At 41.7% G+C, this 26,722-nt stretch overlaps 1 protein-coding gene across 1 annotated transcript in view; it reads left to right on the forward strand.

The window, feature by feature from the left end:
* The window catches only part of LOC124788743 (venom carboxylesterase-6-like), a 132,664-nt gene that overhangs the window by 80,343 nt on the left and 25,599 nt on the right, over nt 1-26,722 (forward strand). Inside the window, exons 4-6 of the mRNA XM_047256025.1 lie at nt 4,836-5,145; nt 16,983-17,168; nt 19,871-20,070. Coding sequence (XP_047111981.1) covers nt 4,836-5,145; nt 16,983-17,168; nt 19,871-20,070 — 696 coding nt within the window. The remainder of the gene's footprint in view (nt 1-4,835; nt 5,146-16,982; nt 17,169-19,870; nt 20,071-26,722) is intronic.

Here is a 26,722-nt window from a genome sequence, read left to right on the forward strand (position 1 = left end):
TCACCTGAAACACAGCTTACGATAATCGTTGATGGACCCTCGTCCACGTTCTGGAATTTTTGTGACAACAAACTCTCGTCCCAAATTATCGTAGTTCTGGATGAACCAGACTTTTCCAAGAAACTTTTATTTGAACTGTCAAAAAGTTCGTGATGTCTAAATTCAGCTCCCAACGCTTTGCGTTGCCTACTAAGGAGTCAATCAACAGGTTAATCCTTTCTCTGTCACTCATCTCTACGGGTACCACACGTGCCGAATGTTCTTAATGAAGTCGATCAATCCCCAAACTCCTCGTTTCTTCTTGCTCAGTACTTCTGACTTCTGTACTACCATCGGTTTACAGTTAGTCCTAGCCTGATTCAGTAATTCTCATCGTGATGATTCTGCTTCCTTGCGAATCTTTGCTGTCGTAGTTTCTATCTCCCATGTTTCTTGCTTCACGCAAGAACCATTCTGCTATGCACCGTCGAAAGAGAGGTACGCAATCCGGCGACTGCTGCAGAAGTCTCTTCAGAGATTTCTGTTTAGGTTACAGGCACCATTTCCTGTAACTTTCCGTTAATCATCGGATCAACAGTTCCCTCCATTCCCTCCATTCTTTCAATTTCAGAACTGAATGTTTCTTTAATGTTAAAATGTAAATGTCGTGTGAGTAGGGCCTCCCGTCGGGTAGACCTTTCGCCTGGTGCAAGTCTTTCGATTTGACGCCACTTCGGCGACTTCCGTGTCGATGGGGATGAAATGATGATGATTAGGACAACGTAACACTCAGTCCCTGAGCGAAGAAAATCTCCGATCCAACCGGGAATCGAACGCAGGCCGTTAGGATTAACATCTTGTCGCGCACACCATTCAGCTACCGAGGGCGGACTCTTTAATATTGCTAACCTGAGTTTGAACTTCGCTTACATGACTTCTTACGGCACCTATCGATCTGCTAAGATCTGTAACACGTTGCCTTCGAATACTCAAAACAGCCAAGTTCGCTTCCATCTTTTCTGTAAGATTTGACCAAATAGAAATATCGTAACTTCTATTTTGTTATGTTCAGTTTTCAACTTACTACGGTTCTACTCCATCTTAGTGGTGAGATTTGTATTCATGGCAGTCATATTATTCATGTCAGTAATATGTTTTTTAACACGTCCATAATGTAGGAAACGGTAGACTGTTGTCCATTGTTTGATTCTGTTCACGCTTAATTTGAAGCATAGTTTCTTCTGGTTGTTTGCTGACTCAGATCGGAGTAGGTTCAGTCAAAGGATACGACAGACAGCTTGCGCCTTCCCTACATGACCACTAGCTGCAAATGTGGCGTCATTGCTCCGTTTGTTAGCATCCATGTTGGATTCAACTGGTAATGTCCCGCCTGGTACAATGGCATTAGGAGCCATATTGCGTCGTTCTCTTTCGTATCTTACTAAAACAGTTATACAGTCAGATGCAAATTACTGTACCATTCCAAACGGTTTTCTGCCTACTGTTTTGTAAGTTATCGTCCTAAGCTTTCAGCTTTTGTTGGCTAAATGATTTTTCGAAACTGAAAATTATGCACTAATGGTCATTAAAATTGCTACACCACGAAGATGACGTGCTACAGACGCGAAATTTAACCGACAGGAAGATGATGCTGTGATATACAAATGATTAATTTTTCAGGGCATTCACACAAGGTTGGCGCCAGTGACGACACCTACAACGTGCTGACACGAGGAAAGTTTCCAACCTATTTCTCATACACAAACAGCAGTTGACCGCCGTTACCTGGTGAAACGTTGTTGTGATGCCTCGTGTAAAGAGAAGAAATGCGTACCATCACGTTTCCGACTTTAAAAAAAATGGCTCTGAGCAATATGGGACTTAACTTCTGAGGTCATCAGTCCCCTAGAACTTAGAACTACTTAAACCTAACTAACCTAAGGACACCACACACATCCATGCCCGAGGCAGGGTTCCAACCTGCGACCGTAGCGGTCGCGCGGTTCCAGACTGTAGCGCCTAGAACCGCTCGGCCACTTCGGCCGGCTCCGACTTTAATAAAAGTCGGATTGTAGCCCATCGTGATTGTGGTTTATCGAATCGCGACATTGCTGCTCGTGTTGGTCGAGATCCAATGACTGTTAGCAGAATATGGAATCGGTGGGTTCAAGAGGGTAATACAGAACGCCGTGTTGGATCCCAACCGCCTCGTATCACTAGCCGTCGAGATGACAGGCATCTTATCCGCATGGCTGCAACGGATCGTGCAGCCACGTCTCGATCAGTGAGTCAACAGATGGGGGCGTTTGCAAGACAACAACCATCTGCACGAATAGTTCTACGACGTTTGCAGCAGCATGGACTATCTGCTCGGAGACCATGGCTGCGGTTGCCCTTGACGGTGGATCACAGTCAGGAGCGCCTGCGATGATGTTCTCAACCACGAACCTGGGTGCACAAATGGCAAAACGTCATTTTTTCCGATGAATCCAGGTTCTGTTTACAGCACCATGATGGTCGCATCCGTGTTTGGCGACATTGCGGTGAACGCACATTGGGAGCGTGTATTCGTCATCGTCATACTGGCGTATCACCCGGTGTGATGGTACGGGGTGCCATTGGTTACACGTCTCGGTCACCTTTTGTTCGCATTGACGGCACTTTGAACAGTGGACGTTACATTTCAGATGTGTTACGACCCGTGGCTCTACCCTTCATTCGATCCCTGCGGAACCCTACATTTCAGCAGGATAATGCACGAACGCATGTTACAGGTCCTGTACGAGCCTTTCTGGATACAGAAAATGTTCGACTGCTGCCCTGGACAGCACATTCTCCAGATCTCTCACCAACTGAAAACGTCTCGTCAATGGTGGCCGAGCAACTGGCTCGTCACAATACGCCAGTCACTACTCGTGATGAACTGTGGTATCGTGTTGAAGCTGCATGGGCAGCTGTACCTGTACACGCCATCCAAGCTCTGTTTGACTCAATGCCCAGGCATATCAAGGCCGTTATTACGGCCAGAGGTGGTTGTTCTGGGTACTGATTTCTCAGGATCTGTTCACCCAAATTGTGTGAAAATGTAATCACATGTCAGTTCTAGTATAATATACTTGTCCAATGAATACCAGCTTATCATCTGCGTTTTTTCTTGGTGCAGCAGTTTTACTGGCCAGTAGTGTATATGTTACTCTGTTGTGACGGCATACAAATCTGAAAAGTCCTTTCATGCATTAGCTTGTATAATCGAACTAGTCATTTCTACACATGAAATCGATGTGAAACCTCTCAAAATATTGTTCATGTAAGAAAAAAAAATGATTCAACGCAGTTGACCGGCGTTGCCTGGTGAAACGTTGTTGTGATGCCTCGTGTAAAGGAGAAATGCGTACCATCACGTTTCCGACTTTAAAAAAAATGGCTCTGAGCACTCTGGGACTTAACTTCTGAGGTCATCAGTCCCCTAGAACTTAGAACTACTTAAACCTAACTAACCTAAGGACATCACACATATCCATGCCCGAGGCAGGATTCGAACCTGCGACCGTAGCAGTCGCGCGGTTCCCGACTGAAACGCCTAGAATCGCTCGGCCACCGCGGCCGGTGTTCATGTAAGAGCGAACTATTAGTTATTCTGTTGTTTCTTAACCTAAATTTAACTACGGAATATTAAGCACAAAAGCCTCTGTGCAGGGAATATGTAATTTGCTTTCCACTCCATTTTTACTCCTTCCACGTTCTGGATGGTACGATCTGCTGTGTACGTGAAAACAATTGAGCGACCTTCTGTGGCTGAAAACCGATCTTACGGGATATTTTAAACGCTGTGCCTGTGCAGAGCTATGTTCTTTTCTCTAAACTGAAGGCTCGTGTAGATAAACGTATGCTCTGCAATTTAACATCGTCAATGACGTAATTGACGAGTCTGCATCACTCATAGCAAGCAAATGCTAAGTTACGTTCTAATAACCTTTACCTTTTATTTCTAATTAATTATTTATGTACAATGTATAATTTATGAGGAGGAAATAAAACCTGCCCTTTATTATACATCATACTTCCAGAAGAAATCAGATAAAGATTTTGCCGTAGTGTAAATATTTTTGGAAAGTTTACATAATTTGCAATTTACTTATTAGAATGATATATTTAATTTGTTTTGTTTGATGTTTTTCATAAATATAGTTCATTTAAGTAATATTTTTCGGTAATGCTTCATTTATATTAAACCTGCTTACAAAATTACAAAATTTGTTAAATCTGTGTAGAAAAGTTTGCTATCCATTAATTTTAATGGGAGGGGGGGGGAGGAAGGGGAGAGTTCAATATTGGTAGTTCGGCAGGGGGTGCAGAACCTCCTCGGGACTGCTCTGAGCACAACCCGTCACACACATATGTGTTCGGTCATTGTCGGAGTGACATAGAGATGCTCAAAAATTGGTTTGAAACATTAAAAACAATTTATATTACAGGTGGCCTTATCGAGAAAATACTGAGAGTCTAAGCTCCAATTCTAATCAAGAAACCTACTGCTTTCCTCCACATACACCTCAAGTAATTCCTAAGACGCAAAAAGTTATATAAATTCAAACTTATTGGCCCAGAGAGACGAACTTTCTACCCACGTAACATTAATGAAAGGACTGGGAAGGGGGAAATGACCCTAGTTTAGTATGTACCCTTCACCATATACCATAGAGCGCCTCACGGAATAACGATATAGATGTGGATGAAGGCTGTGGACGAAACTATTTCGTGGTGCCCTGTTGTCATCTCCGAGTCGAATTACCTGTCGTGCAACTGGCTTGGTCAAAAATTTCAATTTAAAATGGAAAAGGTGAGTTCTGCGAAAGGCTCTTATCACGCAATCACTGATGCCTTCGCAGGATCCCCAGCCAGCCGGTGGCTGGGAAGGGGTACGCGACGCCAAGGAGTACGGCAGCGACTGCATACAGCCCGACGGCAGCGGCTCCGAGGACTGCCTCTACCTGAACGTGTACGTGCCGGGCGTCCCAGAGCAGGGCGCCAACCTGCCCGTGCTCTTCTGGGTGCACGGCGGGGGCTTCTACTACAACAGCGGCTCCGACACGGAACACGGGCCCGACTTCCTCATCTCCTACGGCGTCATCCTCGTCACCATCAACTACCGGTTGGCTCAGTTCGGTACGTAAGCCTTTCCACACGCTACCTGCGACCCCCTTTGCTGCATTGCCTGGTGAACCAATTTGAAAATGTTCTGTCACTGTTTTCAGTCAAAACGTCACAAAGGGTGCAAGGGGTATAAGTACAGATATTTTTGGTACATTGATATGTATACATGGCAACGGCCTTGCCGCTGATCACCGAAGTTAAGCGCTGTCGGGCGTGACCGCCACTTGGATGGGTGACCATCCGGACCGCCATGCGCTGTTGCCATTTTCCGGGGTGAACTAAGCCTCGTGATGCCAACTGAGAAGCTACTAGACCGAATAGTAGCGACTACGGTCAAAGAAAACCATCGTAACGACCGGGAGAGCGGTGTGCTGACCACACTTCCCTCCTATCCGCATCCTTAGCTCAGGATGACACGGGGCTCGGATGGTCCTGATGGGCCACTTGTGGCCTGAAGACTGGCGCGTTCTGTGCGGCTCCCCACGTAGGAGGTTCGAGTCGTCCCTCGGTCATGGGTGTGTGTGTTGTTCACAGCGTAAGTTAGTTTAAGTTAGTGTGTAGGCTTAGAGACCGATGACCTCAGCAGTTTGTTCCCATAATTTCCAAATTTCAAAAAAAAAATATTAATTCTTATTAGTCTTGCTGTCCCAGTTGAGTTTCATCCGTTTCAGATAAGCCGAATTTGACGGCCAAGACCAAAACGTGAGTTCACTATAATGCCTCAAACCACTGCAGCACGACTCTGGCCTTTTCAGACTTATGCAACTTATAGTATGGGGGTTGGGGGGTTGTCTGGGGGAGGAGACCAGACAGCGAGGTCATCGGTCTCATCGGACTGGGGAAGGATGGGGAAGGAATTCGACCGTGCCCTTTCAAAGGAACCATCCCGGCATTTGCCTGGAGCGATTTAGGGAAATCACGAAAGACCTAAATCAGGATGGGCGGACGCGGAATTGAACCGTCGTCCTCCCGAATGCGAGTCCAATGTCTAACCATTGCGCCACCTCGCTCGGTGGCCTTGTGATGTGGACAGTTCTCCTGATGGAAGATGCCATCACTGTTGAGGAAGACATCAAGCATAAGGGGTTACAGGTGGTCCCTAATAATTTTCACGTACCCCACAGCCATCATAGTGCTTTCGATTTCTGCAGCAAGTCCCATGGAAGCCCAGGCGAATGTCCCCTATAACATAATACTGCTCCCACAGGCCTGAGTCCGTGACGCACTACATGTTCCTAGCAGCCGTTCGCCTGGATGATGACGCATCTAGACACGACCATCGAACTGGTATAACAATAAACGTGCATCATCCGACCAGGCGACACGATTCTACTGATCCGCGGTCCAATCTCGATGATCAAAAAAATTGTTCAAATGGCTCTGAGCACTATGGGACTTAACATCTGAGATCATCAGTCCCCTAGAACTTAGAACTACTTAAACCTAACTAACCTAAGGACATCACAGACATGCATGCCCGAGGCATGATTCGAACCTGCGACCGTAGCGGTCGCGCGGTTCCAGACTGAAGCGCCTAGAACCGCTCGGCCACACCGGCCGGCTCTCGATGATCCAGTGCCCACTGTAATCATAATTGACGGTGTTGTTGGGTCACCAGGTGAACACGCAGGGGTCCTCTGCTGTGGAACGCCATGTTCAACACTGTGCGCTGAACGGTGTTCTCAGAAACACTTACGGCAACGCCCGCACTGTTCTCTGTCGTCACATCTCTCGCAGATCGCCGCCTACCTTGCTTTACAGTGCGGGCAAGCCTCCGGTCCATGTGTTCTGTGACGAGGTATGGACGTCCAACTTCTTGTCGCCTACTCGTGGTTTCAGCATTCTTCAACCGTTTTCCGTAGACGCTCACGACAGTAACACACGAACAGCTTTGCCGTTTCCGAGAAGCTCGCTCCCATGCACTGAGCGACAACAATCTGGTGTATGTTAAAGTCGCTTCAGTTGGCGGATTTCAGGATTTGCGCCACTTATTGTCGTTAGAATGATTCCTCATTCGTCTCTGCTCCGCTCATATACTTCTCTTACCGTGTCAGGCGCCCTCGGCGCCAGCAGGCAGCATACAATCTCACGGTGGGCAGTGGTCATAACGTTTTGGCTCATCAGTGTATCTACGTTAATCAACAGTGTTGTACCAGAGAGAAAACTACACTCATCGATAAAATGTCTGGTTGTTTACTTTCCTCTGGGAGGAAACCGAGTGCATACTATAAGACATGAAAGACTACTTCACTTTTATTAGAGCATAGCTAGGAAGACTTAATTAACTTTGTACGATGCGTTTCTACAGAAATGTCGTGAGTATTCACTACTCTGGCGTATCACTTAATACAGACAAATTAGAAGTCTCTCACTCAGAACACATTTAACAATAATTTTCACATTCCGTTCTGCCCAATATACTGAGTGCGCAGCTGGTCTACTGGAAGACTATGCTGTCTTAGTCGATGATCGCGGACTGAGGTGAGCGGTACCGTGCTCGGCTGCAACTCGAAGGCCCGTTGCGGCGGTGTAGCGAAACGTTTCTTGGCTACTCCAATACCATCCATTCGTCTAAGAGGTTTGCAGCGACTTTCTTTTCTTGTGGTTGCGTTGCGAGATATCAATCTTACTTTGTCACCTCACTCTTCGGACGACAACAGAAGCAATAACTGCAACTAGATGCTATTCTCTCCCTTTAAAAAAAAGGTTGGTATTGTAGACAATCAAATGGAAATGCTTGTACATAATTACATAATTCTCTACATGCCTGTAATTCCATGCCTTTTGAGTTGTCTATCTCTTATTGCCCTACACAATACGAAAACAGTGATAATGCAATGTAACCATCACGAGTAACCTCTGCCGGCTGAATAAGAAGTTGAGAGACTTATCACATCTTATCACATAACACCTGACAGATATCTAGACCCATTGCACTAGTATTTGATGACAACAGTTTTCTTCTACAAGATGGTTTACATGGCATTCTCTGTAGAATACCTCTTTCCTGTTATATCAATTTTGGATCGTAGATGAAGAAAAGTGTACTTTTAGAAGAGAACACGTATGTCTTACTTTAAACCCGAAGAATAGTGTGCTGTGGAATTAACTTCAGAGCCCGACATATTGACAACCAACGGGCGCTGTTGTGCATTATTCAGTTAATTCTCCTGCGCGTATGCTACTCGTTTTGCAGTTTTGGTTCCTGGTATCCACCAGTCCCCGTCATAACCAAAATAGTCTCTTCCTATACAATACTTTTTTCTGAACAGATAACTCTAGACATACACTGCTTTACACATACATATACCTTGGGCACGTATGTAAAGGACTGGAGATGCAAGTCTGTGATAGGTAAAACGGCCACCATAGAGCATTGGTGTTGGACGTATTTAGTGTTGTTACCAGGCCAGGTGGAGTATATAGGGCGGTGAACAGCGTCAGATGTTGAGTGATAACACCAGGGACACGGAGATGCTGCTTCCTCCTGTGAGACAGTGTTGTCAGCACCTGACAGAATGTGAATGGAGCATCATTGTGGGTCTCCATTTGGTCAGATTTGTCGAGTATTTGGGAGTGACACTGAGCCCATGTGTGACTATACGGAAATGGTGAGGGCAGGCGTACTCATCATCGAAGTTCCATTCGGTCACATCAGACCCCCTTGCATCTGTGTCTGCCATCTGAGAACAAACAAATCTGCAGCCCTAGTCGGAAATTAGCAGAGCCGGACTAGGGCATTACTGTCCCTCGCGTAGGCTACCGTTAGCTCCACAAATGCAAATGTTTGGAGTGGTGCTGTGGCTGGGAGCATGGACTGCTACTGAATGGTGTTCCATTGCCTTCACGATGAATCGTGATTCTTCAATAGATGAGGATCATCGACGAGATTGGCGGCGGCATGGAGACGGGTCCCATTCTTCCAGTGCGTTGGAGAAGCAAAGCGTTGTTGCTGCTGTGTCGTATGGGGAACCGTCAGGTATGGTCTCAGGTCACGATATTTCACCGACTCTCTGGGTCCTTGTGTACTACATCTCACGCAACGGTATTGTGGTGCCATTTTCAACAGGACAGTGCACGTCCACACATGGCACGTGTCGCTATGAGCTGTTGGCAAGATGTTGACGTTCTTTTGTGTTCTATCCACGATAGAATATGTGAATGGTCAACTCGGACGTAAACTCTGCCCCAGTGCCCGTATTCAAGAACCAGTTACAACAGTTATGGATGGCTTGCGCAAGGGAAGAGTACAATGGTCTTATCACACCCTTCCCAACCAAATCAGAGAATACATCCTGACCAGATGGGTGCTACGTCGCAGGATTTCGGTGAGAGTTTGTCTGGGGGCTTCCAACCATGTCCTTTGATTTATTAACCAAAATGTACAATGCCGGAGGGGTGCGTCCTGATATATCATTCATAAGAAATACTGTTTTGCTCCACTGAAACTAACTTTACAAAGGCGCTCTGACACATCTGCAAGAACAACACTAGCTCACCAGATAGTACAACTAAACCGACACCTTAGTCACGCACCGTACACTATTTTTGTATCAGTTATGAGTCATTCTAGCTTTTTTGAGGAGATACTGTATTGCCCTTTTTCAGTATTCGAACTAACTGTCGAAAAACAGATACATACTGAGAGTATGAGAGGAATTTCGAGTGGTCAATAGAGAAGTGAGAAATTGTTTCATAGTCTCTTTATTATCTATTCCAGATATGACGCCTCATTAGGTTTCATTGCAACTGTACCACTGTGGTAACACACGGGTACTCATCGTCTGTGTAGACGTTCCAACACTCTGTACTTGATGGGCCATCGTATCAACCGTCACTGAGCGTCCCGATTCCAGTAAAACGACTACCAGAATCAACTGCAATGACCATCAGCTGAAGAAGAAGTGGAAGACTGAGATTTCCGTTGGCTAGCTAGGACTGTACCAAATAACAGACATGCCACAGTTAAGCACATCACTCAGCAGTTGAGTACTACATATCGTGCACTATGTGACACACCACATGTACCCATTTTTTCCCTTACTGCACCACCCAGAACAGGATAGGACATCATATCATCACTTGTCAGAACACTTCCTGATTTAATTCTAACATACCAATTCTCATTAATTATACACTCCTGGAAATGGAAAAAAGAACACATTGACACCGGTGTGTCAGACCCACCATACTTGCTCCGGACACTGCGAGAAGGCTGTACAAGCAATGATCACACGCACGGCACAGCGGACACACCAGGAACCGCGGTGTTGGCCGTCGAATGGCGCTAGCTGCGCAGCATTTGTGCACCGCCGCCGTCAGTGTCAGCCAGTTTGCCGTGGCATACGGAGCTCCATCGCAGTCTTTAACACTGGTAGCATGCCGCGACAGCGTGGACGTGAACCGTATGTGCAGTTGAAGGACTTTGAGCGAGGGCGTATAGTGGGCATGCAGGAGGCCGGGTGGACGTACCGCCGAATTGATCAACACGTGGGGCGTGAGGTCTCCACAGTACATCGATGTTGTTGCCAGTGGTCGGCGGAAGGTGCACGTGCCCGTCGACCTGGGACCGGACCGCAGCGACGCACGGATGCACGCCAAGACCGTAGGATCCTACGCAGTGCCGTAGGGCACCGCACGGCCACTTCCCAGCAAATTAGGGACACTGTTGCTCCTGGGGTATCGGCGAGGACCATTCGCAACCGTCTCCATGAAGCTGGGCTACGGTCCCGCACACCGTTAGGCCGTCTTCCGCTCACGCCCCAACATCGTGCAGTCCGCCTCCAGTGGTGTCGCGACAGGCGTGAATGGAGGGACGAATGGAGACGTGTCGTCTTCAGCGATGAGAGTCGCTTCTGCCTTGGTGCCAATGATGGTCGTATGCGTGTTTGGCGCCGTGCAGGTGAGCGCCACAATCAGGACTGCATACGACCGAGGCACACAGGGCCAACACCCGGCATCATGGTGTGGGGAGCGATCTCCTACACTGGCCGTACACCACTGGTGATCGTCGAGGGGACACTGAATAGTGCACGGTACATCCAGACCGTCATCGAACCCATCGTTCTACCATTCCTAGACCGGCAAGGGAACTTGCTGTTCCAACAGGACAATGCACGTCCGCATGTATCCCGTGCCACCCAACGTGCTCTAGAAGGTGTAAGTCAACTACCCTGGCCAGCAAGATCTCCGGATCTGTCCCCCATTGAGCATGTTTGGGACTGGATGAAGCGTCGTCTCACGCGGTCTGCACGTCCAGCACGAACGCTGGTCCAACTGAGGCGCCAGGTGGAAATGGCACGGCAACCCGTTCCACAGGACTACATCCAGCATCTCTACGATCGTCTCCATGGGAGAATAGCAGCCTGCATTGCTGCGAAAGGTGGATATACACTGTACTAGTGCCGACATTGTGCATGCTCTGTTGCCTGTGTCTATGTGCCTGTGGTTCTGTCAGTGTGATCATGTGATATATCTGACCCGAGGAATGTGTCAATAAAGTTTCCCCTTCCTGGGACAATGAATTCACGGTGTTCTTATTTCAATTTCCAGGAGTGTAGTTCGAACAACGTGAAAAATAATATGCTCGCCTTGCACCCAGCTACAACCGATTTTGATGAGTCGTGCTTAATATTTATCATAATGGGTTTTAAACGCTGCTTGTGTCTTGCACAAACATTCATACTTCAAATATCCAATGTCGTCGAGACAAAAGTTATGTTACAGGCCTCTTATCCAGTTTACAAATGTGTCTCCTGCATAGTTGTGTCCTTTATTCGTAACTACATTTTTCAGTCAGTTAATTTCAACTTAGTTCTTATAAATAACATTAACAATCAAAAACATTTATGCATACTGCTTGATAAGTTCAGATATATTTTACATTCAGGTTAGATACGAAATACAATTAAGACCGTGCAGCATCCCATGTGGCTGTATGGTGAAACAAATTACCTAATGCCAAATGGGGCACTATTGTCTCATTGATTAAAAATGCTTACAGTATTAAGTCAGTGTGAGTGCTCTAGGTGTAAGTGGCCTTATCTTGTCCAGATATAAAATTGAGTCAACTTATTAAGCAGCATAGGTGATTAGTTTTCGATTATAACTAACGAAGCTGAAATTAAATAATTGAAAGCTACAAATAAAAGTACTGTCTATGCATGAAATATGCTTCCTTCCAAAAAAATGTATCGAACTGTGAGCCCAAATCTGCAAAACACTAATTTTATAGTTTAGTCATTCGAAATTTTTGATTTACACCCATTTCACTTCCTCCCAAAACAACGTCAGTGTTCAAGAAGCTTCATTCCATTTAGTCATCGACGTTTAGCTGTAAACAAACAAATCAGTGCCACTGCTGATAAATTTTGATTTCACTAAACCCTACTCCATCACAGTTTGCAACATGCTGATGTCTAATGAAAAACATGTAGAGCAAAGGAAGTATGGAAAAGAAATATAAAAAAGTAGTGCTTGTAACTTACTGGTCAGTACCACCAATGTGATCACATGATTCTTCCTCCTAAGAGCGTTTGGAACAAGGCACCGTTGCTAAGTAATCTTACTGTAGCAGGAATCGTGTTGTAGAAAAACTACATAAAGTACATCCTTAAACTATCCACTAATGGACGAAATAAAATGAAAAGCTAACAAAAATGTCTGAAGTTCCATAATGATTACAGAGAAGTGTTAAACCTTATCATGTAACTTAGAATTTGAATAGGAATTATTTAGACAAATAATAACGGTCGATAGCCCAAATATACACTAAATTATACAGAATAAGTTGCTGTAAGATGCACTGTCTGCTTCCGCGACAATGCAAGCAGCGTTACTCTCCAATAAAACTTACCAGGGACCTTAAACCATGGACACTGTTTAACTCTCTACTAATTCAATATAAACTAAAGGTCTATCCAGTACCTGAAATGCCCAAAAAGGACGAAATACCGCACGCTAAGAAAACCCAAGTACTGTATAAGTGCAGTACACAACAAGACCATCTCACATTACAATGAAGAATAACAAAAGACAGCTAGTTTTATTCATTTCAGTAGTTGGGGCTTACAGAGACAAATTATATTAAGTAATGAATGTATGAAATTAACTTTATTATTTTCATCGTTTAAATAAAACAGTCTGCAACTACACGTTAATATTTTGTGACATATTTAATTGTTCTTTAATTTTAAATTACTGATTCTGATGGTCCAAAACGCCGCACATAACAACAAAGTTCTTTCTGGGATGATATCTCAGGTTCTATTGTTGATAGAAAGGTATAGTTAAATGTTTTGTATAGCCCTTGGGCAAACCCAACAGAAGGATAGTATTAGAAAAGGGTCAAAGTATGAATAATACACACATCCTTTTGCTTAGGCAAATGGAGCAAATCGTTTGGTTCTTTTTGAATTTAATGTGGTATACGATGGGCCTTAAGGGACTTACGGAGGCACCATTAGTTCAAGGGTGGTTCCTTATAAAACCCATAAAAGTGTTTTTTACCATTTGTTCGTGCCTAAACATTGTTGCGGGTTCTTTGACGGATATGCACAGCAAATGGCTGACACTTTTACAATACGTTCCTCAGATACCGTTCTTGAACAGTCTGGAAAATTTTCTTGATATCTTTACACGTTTCCTAGATGCTGAGGAAGTTACCTTACATGACACGACAAATACGCACGAAAAATACTCTATGAGGAGAAATCTGGATAATGAATAACCACAGAAAATTGTTCAAATTTTAACTGTACATTCACTAGACATTTATCTAGAAGGGATAACATCCTATTTTTAATAATCTTTATTAGTTCATTGGGGGTTCCTTCGAAAATTCTCAAAAACGCGTTTTTACCCTTTATTTCGTACCAAAACCGAGACACGGTTTCCCAAACGGTTACGCACAAAAAATTGTTTCAATTTTTACGATTTTTACCATATATTCGAAGAACCTTGAAAATTTTCTTCATATCGTTATCCGTTTCCGGGATACAGAGGTCCAAAGTTACCCTTCTCGAACACGTTAAATAAGGACGTAAAATTCTGTGTGAGTAGAAAAAGAAGATCATAAAGTGACGAATCACGGAAAAATATGCTATGAAGTGTCTTCATTATCATCAGAGTTTCTGCGAACCTATGGTGCAGTATTGAAGCATGTGCAAAATTTTTAAGTACGTGGAATCCCTTCAGAGTTGTAAAATTAGTTTTGCGTCACTTCAGCTTTACATAAGTAAATTATCAAATTTTCACAGCCCCAAAGGTTCTTTTCGTATGAGTGACATGGTTTGGCAAGGAAAAGAAGGGAACCAGCGGAAAAATGCTCTTGTCAGAGCACAAAAAAGCGAAATGCTCCTGTTTCAGAGATTGACAGAAAACTGGGGCACAAGCTGCCTCATTCTATCTTCCTCAGCATCTTCAAAAGTTATCCCAAAAATTTTGGCATTCGATCATATTCGCGCTTTTTGATGCTGAGAGAGAAAGAAATATTGGCAGTGAGAAAGAGACGGAAGAGCAATAAATACTGGAAGACAGCAGACAGTAGTTGTGGTACAGGAAGAGCTAAGGAGACAATGGGAGTGAGAGAGAAAGAGGGCCACAGTGGCAGTGGAACATAGTGGATTGTGGCAGAACAGTGCAAGGGAAAGAGTGGAGGAGGCAATGCCAGTGGGAGATGAATAAAGAGATTGAGAAAATGGCAGTGGGTGAGAGCAAATGAGAATGACTACGAAGAAGAGATAGTGACAGTCGCAAGAGGTAGCAGCAGTGAGGAGAGGTGAGTGAGACAGCAGCAGTAAGAGAGAGCAAGAGGAAGAAAGTTCCTGTGAGATAGTAGTAGTAGGACAGAACGAAGGAGACTGTGGCTGTGACACAGGAGACAATGATAGAGAGAACAAAGAGATAATGACAGTGAGATGGGCTGAAGGGGTGAGTGAGAATGGGGAAGTGGAAGCGGATTGGTGTGAATGACTTACAGTGATGGACTTGTGGATATGAGCGAGTTACAAATTAGAAGAGTTCGTGGAAGTGAGAGGTGAGTCGCACGTTAAAAAGAGCACGAATATGTCAGCTTGCCAAAATTCTTGGGAATATTGTGAAGGTTGCTGTGGAAGATAGATTGAGGCGGGTGTTACCCCACTTTTCATTCATAGTCTTTTAAACAGGACTATATTCTCCTTTTTTGTGCTCCGATAGGAACATTATTCCGTTGGTTCTAATAATGATCTTTCATTATCTAGCGATTATCAGAATAGCAATCAGGAGAAGCTGTTGGATCGTAAAACACGTGACATCGTACATAATTTACGAAATGGCATTTGCCGCCGTCAACTATATTTATTATTTATTTTCCGCTATTGTCCAGTTTTGGTTATTGTGCCATTCGCAAGCGGTATTTGATGTGCATGAGCGCATCCCTCAGCAAATGGCGACATAAAATTTACAAGTAGTCATGCGTACGACTGGTATGAAAACACGTACCTGTAAAGCAGTAGCTGGAACGGAAAGACGCCCTAGTGCGAGTTAACTGTAAAAAAAAGTAGAAAACAGAAAATTTTGCCATTTCAGGTAAAAGAAAAAAGAATGATTAATTACTGAAATCGAGTTATATTGACATAAAGACACTGGGATTATCATACATTAATATGAATCTCAACGACTTAGCTTACTTCATAGTTCATACTTTGTAACGATAGCGTTGTTGTCAGTAACGATGTTCAGCTAGCACTCAATTCACTCCAGATCTCCGAATTACGTGATTCCGCCTCCATTCACAATGCGCTTCACATAAACTATCAAGTTCCGTCCAATTCATTCTTAGAGCCTTAACTCAAGCATGCGATTATTACCATTTCCATGCCATAGGCCGGCCGCTGTGGTCGAGCGATTCTAGGCGCTTCAGTCGGGAACCACGCGGCTGCTACGGTCGCAGGTTCGAATCCTGCCTCGGGCACGGACGTGTGTGATGTCCTTAGGTTAGTTAGGTTTAAGTATTTCTAAGTCTAGGGGACTGATGACCTCAGATGTTAAGTCTCATAGTGCTCAGAGCCATTTGAATCATCCATGCCACTGTCGCTGTCTGTGTTAAAATAATACCTGAGGCTACTTCCGCTGTCCATGGCGAAGTTCTCTACTAGCGCATCACTTGCTGCTATTCTTTTTTCCATCGTTGCTCGTTAAGACTTTCTACTCCAGACCGTATAACTTGACATTTGCCAGTACAGGAAGCAAATCAACATAAAAGCATAGCTTGCCATAAAATTACACAACAAAAACAACTTTACTATGATGATACGCAATGTAAATAATTGGTACATAGCATGTTGTCGTTGTAGTAAACTTCAGTCCGAAGACTTTTGACGCAACTCTCCTTCCTAGTCTATCCTCTCTCTTCATCTTTGCATCAGTGCTGCGGCCTACATCTGTTTGAACCTGTTCAATGTATTGAAGCCTTGGTCCGCCTCTGCAATTTTTACCTCCACACTTCCTTCCATTTCCAAACAGATCTTTGTTTGATACCTCAGAATGTGTTCTAACAATTAATTCCGTCTTCCGGTCAAATTGTGCCATAAATTTCTTTTTTTCGTCAATTCGATTCAGCCTTATTTATTCGATCTAATCTTCAGCATTCTTCTATAGTTACACGTTGCAAACACTCCTATTTTGTACTAACTGCTAATCATCAATATTTCACTTGCATAAAAAGCTACACTCCAGGCAAATACCTGTAGAAAAGACTTCCTAAAATTTGAATTATACTGGATGTCTCATGGAAACATTACACAAACTACAGTTCCGTGTCACTGGTTGCAACGAGGTCTTAAGATCAAATATGGGTTTTGTCGCAGGTTTTCTGAGTACAGGTGACGCCGTCGTCCCTGGAAATGCGGGTCTCAAGGATCAGCACCTGGCGCTCACCTGGGCGAAGCAGAACATCGCCAGCTTCGGTGGCGACCCTGACCTCATCACTCTGTGGGGTCAGAGCGCCGGTGGATGGTCTGTATCTTACCATCTCGTCTCCCCACTGTCCACAGGTTGGTGATCACTGTTTGCCACTGACTCTTAAAAATGTTGACTAATCCTTTGTTTTAGAGTTTTAGTGTAATTGATAGAACCAACCGCGTCAAAAATAAGCCGCTTGCTTCAAGAGTGTCAGCTTCGCAGCTAAATATACCCGAACTTGATACAAACCACGTCACACCGAAACGCTCCCTGTGGACACCAAACTTCTCACTTTCCACCGCCATCTTAGTATTACACGTCAGATTTAGTTCATTCTTAGATACTATTTCCTTTTCTTGAGCCTTTCTACCATGTCTCCAGACCACATCATTTCTATTCTCTTTCGGTTTATTCCTTAGAATCATATTTTTAAACTATCGTTCTGAGCATTTCTGTTTCTGCTCCTTCCTCATCTTTTATTAATTAAATTTTTAGACCTTTGCTAGCGTTTACAACGCATTTTATTGTTAGTAATTTTCCCTGAGTTGCTTGGAGATCAGCTCATACATAACTGTAAGTACATCTACATAAAAGCTCAAAAAGGTGAAATTTGTATCTCTTATCGTTTCTCTTTTACCTGTGTCCTAATACACCTCACGAATGCGCATTTTGTTGTTCTTATTTAACCTTTTTTTAAGTTTTCTACAATATTTTTAATTTGTCTAATTTATAATGCAGCGTTATACATTCTACGTCTGGCTAGGTTCATTTTACTGGAACCATCCCAGATTATTCCAAAAATTCTATTCTTCCATGTATAGCTACTTTTCTCAAACATTTCCTTCTAACATCTTTCTAAGAACTTTGAACGCTTTGACTTTCTCGCCTTTTATTCTATTAACTATTTAGTTTCTTGTTCCTGTTAATAATAAATGAAGTTCTCTCTGTAGATAAAATTGCTTGTCGTGTCATCCAAGACATTGACTTGTAATTGTTACCGAATTTATTATTTTGCGCATGGTATACACTGACGGAAAAAATCGCAACACCAAGAAGAATTTGTGCGGCATAAATGAAAGTTGGTAGGTGTGTTTCTACATCTGAAAGATGACGCCTATTCAAATTTTGGGCCAGTCGCATAAGAATGGCAGTAGCAGCGCTACTATGAGGATGCAAATCAGGTTTGCTTTAAATACCCGCTGAAATGGTGGTGAGCGTTAGTTACCTTTGAGATTCAATGTGGTGAGCTGAAGTTAGTCAAGAATGCCTTTAAGGCGACAAAAGACACCAGTATGAACACCTCACTGAGTTTGAGGGAAGTCGTGTAATAGTTCTACGAGAAGCTGGATGTTCCTTGTGCGATATTGCAGAAAGACTTGCCAGGAATGTAGCCAATGTACATGAATGCTGGCAGCGATGGTCACGGGAATGTACGGTCGCAAGAAGTCCGGGCTCCAGACGGCCACGTGACACTACCGAAAGGAAGGACCATTGTGTTCGACGTATGGTTCTGGCGCATCGTACTGAATCTGCAGCAGGAATTTGAGCAGCAGTTGGCACCACAGTGACCCAACTTACTATTACAAATCGGTTACTTCAAGGATAAATCCGACTCAGACGCGTTCCACTAACGCCAAACCACCACTAATTGCAACTCCGATGATGTCAAGCGAGAGTTCATACGAGGGCAAGGTTGGAGGTCTTTTGTGTTTTTTACCTCAGTGCCAGTTATGGCAGCGTGTTGGTTAGAAGGGAGCCAGTTCAGAGCCTGCAACCAACTTGTCTGAGTGCAAGGCATGCTGGACCTGCACTTGGAGTTATGGTCTGGGCTCCAATGTCGTATGACAGCAAGAGCGCTCTCGTAGTTATCCCACGTATCCCGACTGCAAATTTGTACGTCAGTCTGTTACTTCTATCTCTTGTGCTGCCATTCATTAACAGCATTTCAGCGAGTGTTTTCCAACAGGATATCGCTCGCCTAAATATCGCTGTTGTAACCCAACATGTTCTACAGGGTATCGACATGTTGCCTTCGACTGCTCGATCACCAGATCCGTCTCCAATCGAGCACGAATGGGACATCGTTGGATGGCAACTCCAGCATCATCCACAAACTGCCTTAACCGTCCCTGTATTGACCGATCAAGCGCAACAAGCATGGAGCTCCATCTCACAAACTGACATACGGCACCTGTACAATACAATGCATGCACGTTTGCATGCTTGCTTTCAACATTCTGGTGGTTACACGTTATTAATGTTCCAGCGTTTCACATTTCCAAAGGCTTATTTCGCGCCTACATTAACCTATGGTCTTGCAAATGTTAATACTCAAATATGTTGCGTAGAGAATTGTATTCCCGAAATTTCGTTACTCTACGTCAATTATTTTTTTGGTGTTGCGGTATTTTTTTAATCAGTGTACTTTCCTTTTCTTCTGTGCTGTGTTTGTAGTTATTCAGTTGGTTAATTCTAGTACAAAATCACTGTCTAACAAAACCTTATGAAGTTTAATTAAAAATTTCGACTAAATAGCTACTCTCTACTGCACCAGCTGACCTGCTGACTAAATACAATTTGGGTACCATACTCAAATAATAGACTTCACCACTAGAGTTTAAAAGATACTAATGGCCATAATCAGTTGCATTTCAAGCAGTGAATACATAAATGTGTAATAACTATTTGCTGATTGAATAGTGTATCACGAAAATTATTACTGAAAATTCATTTTGGGGCTGCAATAAAACATATTACCACTTTGTTTTCCTTGATGTGTGTCATATCTGTGCAGGCCTTTTCTCAAGAATTATCATCCAGAGTGGCAATTTCATTGCACTCTTACCTTCTCTGGAGCTGGCCCGCCAGAACGCCTTTCGACTGGGAGCAGCCCTTGGCTTCGAGACAAATGATTCACAACAGCTGGTGGACTTCCTGCGCTCTGTCAATGCTACTGACCTGCAGGTGGACAGCTCGCTCGTCATGTCAGATCAGGTGTGATACTTATGTATTCTCTAAGGGAAAATACACCAACAATGTGAGAGAACATCTGTGTATTGGTTTTCAGAGAATTTTTGGTATAAATCTTTCAGTGGGCTTAAGGTATTTTAATTTTGTATTAATATTTGCAAAGTTTTATACTTTTTTTCTTGGTTGTTACGTGCTAACCGTCCATTTTCGTTCTTGAAGCAGAGATATTCGGGCTAGTATCCATTTAGTTTTGTTTCTAAGGTTTTATGAAAAGTCCTCAATAATTATCTTCAATTTCAATGAGTTGATTGTCTTATTGTTTGTCTAATTCTGAAGTTTCTTTTCTAATTACCAGGAATATTTCATTTGCATTTTCTTATTTCATTCCACCAACAACTTTTACCCGCGTTTGTAAAGGAATTTGGTTTTGAGCAGTTTTTATGAGCGTTTGAGTTTTTCCCACTTTTAAGCTCGCATTTTATCGAGTTCACTGGCTGACAGTGGTGGTTGATCTTTTTAGGATCCGATTACGAATTACTGACATCCTTTTCTAAATTTTCTTGGGCTTTAAATTCTGTTTCACTTCAGTTAGATATGGTCTGTGTCAATATCTTTTCTCCTGCGAAGTTGAATATGTAAAATGTCTTTGTGATGTGGAAACGACATTGTGATTTGAATAATGTGGAATTCACCTATATTCTTGTTGCATGACCATCATGTCTCTTTTTTATTTTGAGATTAAAACGGGTTGACATGATTTTGAGACTGAAATTTCAGCACCTACCAGTCTCAGTTTGTTTAGTCCATTTTTGTGCAGGGAAATCACCAATTGTTCTTCTCATTTTTGTATCTTTCACTAGGCAGGTATTGTAATCACCCTTTAGAATTTTCTCATGATTTTGTGGAAATTTAAAGACTGTGTTTTCTACGATTTCTCATTATCTATTTAATTTCTCTGGGTTTGTTTTGTTTTCTTGGTTGATCAGTACACATGCCTTAATTACATTTAAAGAAAAATGCCATTGATCTGTTTTTTACAGGCCTTACTTCGATTACGAAACTAAAAATGTCTTGTGAAAATGCGGTTGTAACCCTCAGATGGGATCTGTTTTTAAGGGTACTTTAGTCTGTTTGACGTTTGAATAATCAGTGATTTTCAAAATCCATGCTGTTCACATCTGGAAATTTTGCCTTGGCTCTTGTGAGTCTAAAAGTTTAAGTGTATCCTTAATTTGTAGAGTTTTCATGTCTTTAGGAGTGTGTTATAATTGATTGTGCCGAAGAAAGTCTTTATTTTGGGCCTAAGCTGGCCAGAGGACCCCGGATACCTCTGAGTTGTTTTTACAAAACCATTGTCTTAGAATTTTTAAAAGCTTTGGAGGCTCGTTTTTGTCCAAGCTCTTTTACAAATATTTCCAACGTTTCATGCCTTAATTCTCTGAATATAATCATTCATGCTGATATTACACTTATTTCTACTCCCTTTGTATTAACCAATGCAAAATGTGGCCTCTAGTTTTCTTTCACATCTTTAATCGATATTTTAAAATTATGTCTTTAATTCCTTATATTCCTAAAGTTTCTATTACCGATTATTTAAGTTTTGACCCATCTAGTTTTACAGACCATACATTTCGTTTATCAAAAGTTTTTAATCTGTTTTGATATAATTTCCTGTAAATCCTTGCTGAATCAGCTGGACATTGTACTTGCCACTTTGAGCTTCTATGATGGTTTCCCAAATGTGTCCGGTTCTGTTACTTGGTTTTACTTACCAGATAACGTTTCTTACTACCTATTTGTTCTCTTTTGTATGTCACACTTAATTTTAAGAAAAATATAAGATTTCTGTAGAAAAGTTTCTCTTGCAGAGCTATGTCAGAGACATTGTTCATGTAAACAAAATAAGATTATTATTGTAGCTATACTATTAAAGCACAAAATCCATCGAAGAATGGCACCTTATAAATTTGTGACCTTAATGAAAAGTATTAATTTATGTAACAACAAGAAAAGTGTACTTATGTAACATGACAGTTCATTTCAAAGTAATATTTAACCTTACTTAAAAATTGACTGTTTCAACACTGAAGTAAAGTTATAATCACAGAAGATGGTCTACATATCCCAAAACATATTTGGATAACCAAAGGAAAGAAACATTTTATTCTCTGATTACAAACCAAGAGTGGAGCCTAGTGAGAGATAACACTAGAAGAACTACAGCACTATAAGATGAAACGTCCCCTTAGAAAAATTATACATGACTGTGCTTAAACTGACACACAATACTTTTAGCGCAACGCAATCTGACTTTCTAAAATCCCTACAAAAGAATGGCCCTGACTAACATTAACCTATACCTTTCACAAATCACTTACCCCACAAAAATCTTCATTACTCGAACTACTGCAATACAGCGAGCGCCACTACTGCCAGCTAAATAAAAGATTCAAACTACGGAAGGCACTAACTACTGATAGGCATAGTTAGCAATTGAAAGATTTTGATAGAGAACAAACAATGTATTTACCTTAATAGTCATAATATATATAGCAGTTCATGACATCCAGTCTTCAAAATTTCAAAACTCCGCCATTTCTCTCCCCACATCCACCACTGCTGGCGGCTCACCTCCAACTACGCAACGCTACGCGCTGTTCACATCCAGCTGCCCAACACTACAGTGGCACACAACAATGCAAACTAGCCACAGACTGCATACAGCACACCCAGTGATTTTCATACAGAGCGCTACGTAACGTTGCCAATAAGAAAACATAAACAGCCTACTTACATAGCCCCCATGCTCCCCACAAAAAATTTTACAAATTGTTTTGGTCACTGGCCAATACAGATTTGAAAAATTTTTCATAATTATAGTAAGAAAGATATCAAATGCACACACTTATTAATACAATGTTGGTCAAAATTTAAAATTTTCTCACAGTCCATAAAGACAGTCCTGATCATTCATCACAGTAAATCTGCCGTTTCTTTTCTCAAAGTCTGAGCAGTAAAAGACAATGCACACGGAAGTAGTGGATTTCCATGCAGTCTTGAAGAAGTAGTGTTGTCCTTCCAACGGAAAGACAGTGCTCACTCTTGACATGCTGACAGGTAATGGGCCACAACAGAGCAAACCCACAGCAGAGTCATTCGACGTTTTGAAGAAGATTGGTAGGTAGGTCATCACAGAGCAGACCCACTGTAGTCCTGGTAGGGATTACGGTATTGGTGGGCCACCAGAGATGCAGACCCACCGCAGTCCTTGTAGAAATAATGATATTGGTGGGCCATCAGAGATGCAGACCCACTGTAGTCCTTGTAGAGATGGTCAGCAGCCATCTGTTGTGACTGTGCGGGTGCACAATCACCATTGAAGAGTCTTGCAGATAATATAGCAAGTCCATAACCACCACTTGTGCACTCACAAAGTTTTTGGAATTGTCCTTAGAACCAGCAATGCTGTTATCCAGTCCCTTGCTGAAATATTAACACACGTGCAAACACTAACAGTCCCTACTTCTCACATATTGTCCATATACTATGACCATCAGAAACGTGTGTAGTGAAATGTAACTTACAAGTTAATAATGTGATGAACTGGTGTCAATTACAATTTTATAGCATAAGAATACAATTACAAAGGTACAAAATACATCATTAAAGAACATAACAATACAGATAACTCTGTAGTAGTACAGGCTTTACAAAAGAATAGAAATAAACAGATACATCAGTGTTACAGGAATTATGACATAAGTACATACATAAAAGATCAGAATAACTTTTGAAACATCAACTTCACACATGAGCAACAAAACAGAACAGATCAATAATGTCTAAGCATATTTACAAGGTAAATAACATATTACTGATGCCAATTATTTTTGAGGATAACAGTATTCCTCATCATAGTGAATGTAGCTTAGTACTAGAAAATTTCTACAACATAAATCTTATTAGCTAAACACATAAAGACAGGAAAAGCACAAATATACAAGAGTACACAAACACATAGTGGGATAACACAAAAGGAAAGGACAGGGTTCGTTTTCAGAGTAACATTTCGTACTCCAGGCCAACCCAAAACTTCATTCCATAGATCTTTTTTTTCTTATTTCAACATTTGTTTCCACCAAAAAAATCCTATCCAAGCATGTTTTCTGTATTCTGTTCATATCCTCTTTCAAAAATAGTTTTTCTCCACTGTACATTACTTTTTTGGCCAAACCATTTTCTTATAGCTTCTCAATGCATTTCTTCCAATCCATCATAGTTAGTTTCTTATATAGTCTACCCCCTCTCAAGCTAACTTAAATCTACTGAGCTCAGATGCTAAACTAAGGGACGAGGCAATGCAGCAGCACAAAACAATTAACACAAACAGCAAAAAAAAATGGGAAATTGCAAAGCAAGCTACAGTAAATCTAAATTACCAAGCAATGCAACACTACAACTAATATGAGCCAATGTGCAGCAACAAGAAAAATAAATCAGTAGTAAAACTAGCTTAACAGAGTAATACAAAGTGAAATTTAGTAGCACTATGCCTGACAAACAGCAGCAGCAAATGCACTAACTTACATCTGAACATGACATAGCTCAAGCAGAAAAAATATTACATTAAAGACAACAATGCAGATAAGGGAAATGTATATTCACATCTTAATGTCTATGTAATTAAAGTGGTGCACCACAAGAAGTTATTCCCAAAAAAATTACCAAGTAGTTGAAAAGAAATTTCTGTATGCAATTCCTGTGGAGGGAAATGTCTTCTTATGCTCCTTCGTTTTTTTTAATAGATCATAAAATTATTTACTGGATCTGTAGGCATAAAATATTTATATTAGTACATCTATTAAATTTTATTTTAACCAATGCTTCTGCAGCTAGAAACTTGATATTAAACAAAATGAGTAAATAAATACATAAAGCAAGTCATATGGCATTTCTCTCAACTAGCAAGACAGTAGCCGTGAAATGTTTCTCATCGTTTCATTAGGCATTTTAGTAAATATCATAAATTAAGAGCTCCACAGTATAATCATATTATGTTTTCTAGTTTTAGCGTGTCGTATTTGCGATGCTTTTTTGCAAAGGAATGTCAATAGCGAGAATAATGGCCTCCTCTTTTTTTTCTACCTGTGCCTCTGAAAAGGCACACACTAATGGCTTTTTCTCCAGGCGTCTGACACAGCTGGGTGTCCACGACGCATTACGTGCAGGTGGTCACTTAACTTTCTTACGGAAATATTTATGACAGCAATTTCCGCTACAGTGACAGTCTCATATAAAAATATTTCATAGGTCAAGAATTTGCGTTACAAAGCTGTGGAAACAAAATCCTGTTGATATAACAGTGTCCAACAAATTTTCGTCGGCATTGTGGTACATTCACGCATTTACACACATTTCATAACTCTTAAACTACGATTCTTCGTTTCCAACATCCTTTTCCACAAATCAGAGTCCCTAACCACTGCTCATTATTCCTTACCTTATTATACATATACATATTCGTCGACATTTCTTCAATATTTTATCATAAGAAATACATAGCATAATCAAATTCCTCATATACGGTACCATCATCTTATTCATCATAAACATATCTCAACAGCATAATACACATCGTCATCGTAATAATAACATCATAACACCTCAGTCAAATCTCAAAAACGTTGTAGCTTTCTGCAATAATTTCAAAACCTAAAGAAAATTCTCTGTTCATTTCAGTAATGTCATCTACCTCAAACATACTTTAAAAATCGTGATCCCATACCAAATATATCATTCAAAGCTCTCATAATATCACAATGGGTCCGAAACAATATGAACAGTTCACAAAGTACAGACAAAATACAATTTCTTAAGTGTGAAGTTATCCAACGGTGTAATTACATAAACATCTGTCACTGCCGTAGTAAAAAAGTTTGTCTCTCTCAGTTAAATGATCAGATAGCTGTGTAATTATGTGTTAGAGAAATATGGTACCGATGTGTAAAGTTGTGGAAGCAAATACCATATTAGTTAGGGCTCCTTGTGCTTGCCAAACACATGATACACAAAGCAAGCGTTGCCCCCCTGAGGATTAATGTAATTATACCCTCAGGTGTTACAGATTACAGCAATGGAATGAAATGTATCACGGAAAACGTTTGTATCATTGTACTTCAAATATCTTTAAAAATAAATGATTTAAGTACGAAATTAATCACTCAAATACGTGTACTGTAGCGCTAAACTGTGCGTCTTGTTGTAAGATAATCTCTGTGGAAGTGTCGTAGTTATTTTCCTCCGAAAGCTAAGTTCTGCAGAAGCCAATGTACTTACCTCATGATAAACAAAAGTGAAATGCTTTGCGTATAGATATCGTAGTTATTATGTACAGTATTGTGATCAAGAAAGTACTACACTGTAACGTATTGTTGTGCTATAAAACAAAAAAAAGGCTGTCTTATTGTAGGTATACCACAAAGTTACTATTAAACATGATTTACTTTCCAGAAGAATTCAGAAAAACGGTGCAGATATAAAACAGAAACACCGCAAAAGCAACATTGTAAATTGTCACTCATTAGTAGCGTCGTGATAAAATCGTGTAGCTGTCACATAAACTAACCACTGTGTCATCTGGTATCTCACAGAAAGTACTTTAAATCCAGAATGT

The sequence above is a fragment of the Schistocerca piceifrons genome, chromosome 3 (genome assembly GCF_021461385.2).
Source record: "Schistocerca piceifrons isolate TAMUIC-IGC-003096 chromosome 3, iqSchPice1.1, whole genome shotgun sequence".
Taxonomy (NCBI): domain Eukaryota; kingdom Metazoa; phylum Arthropoda; class Insecta; order Orthoptera; family Acrididae; genus Schistocerca; species Schistocerca piceifrons.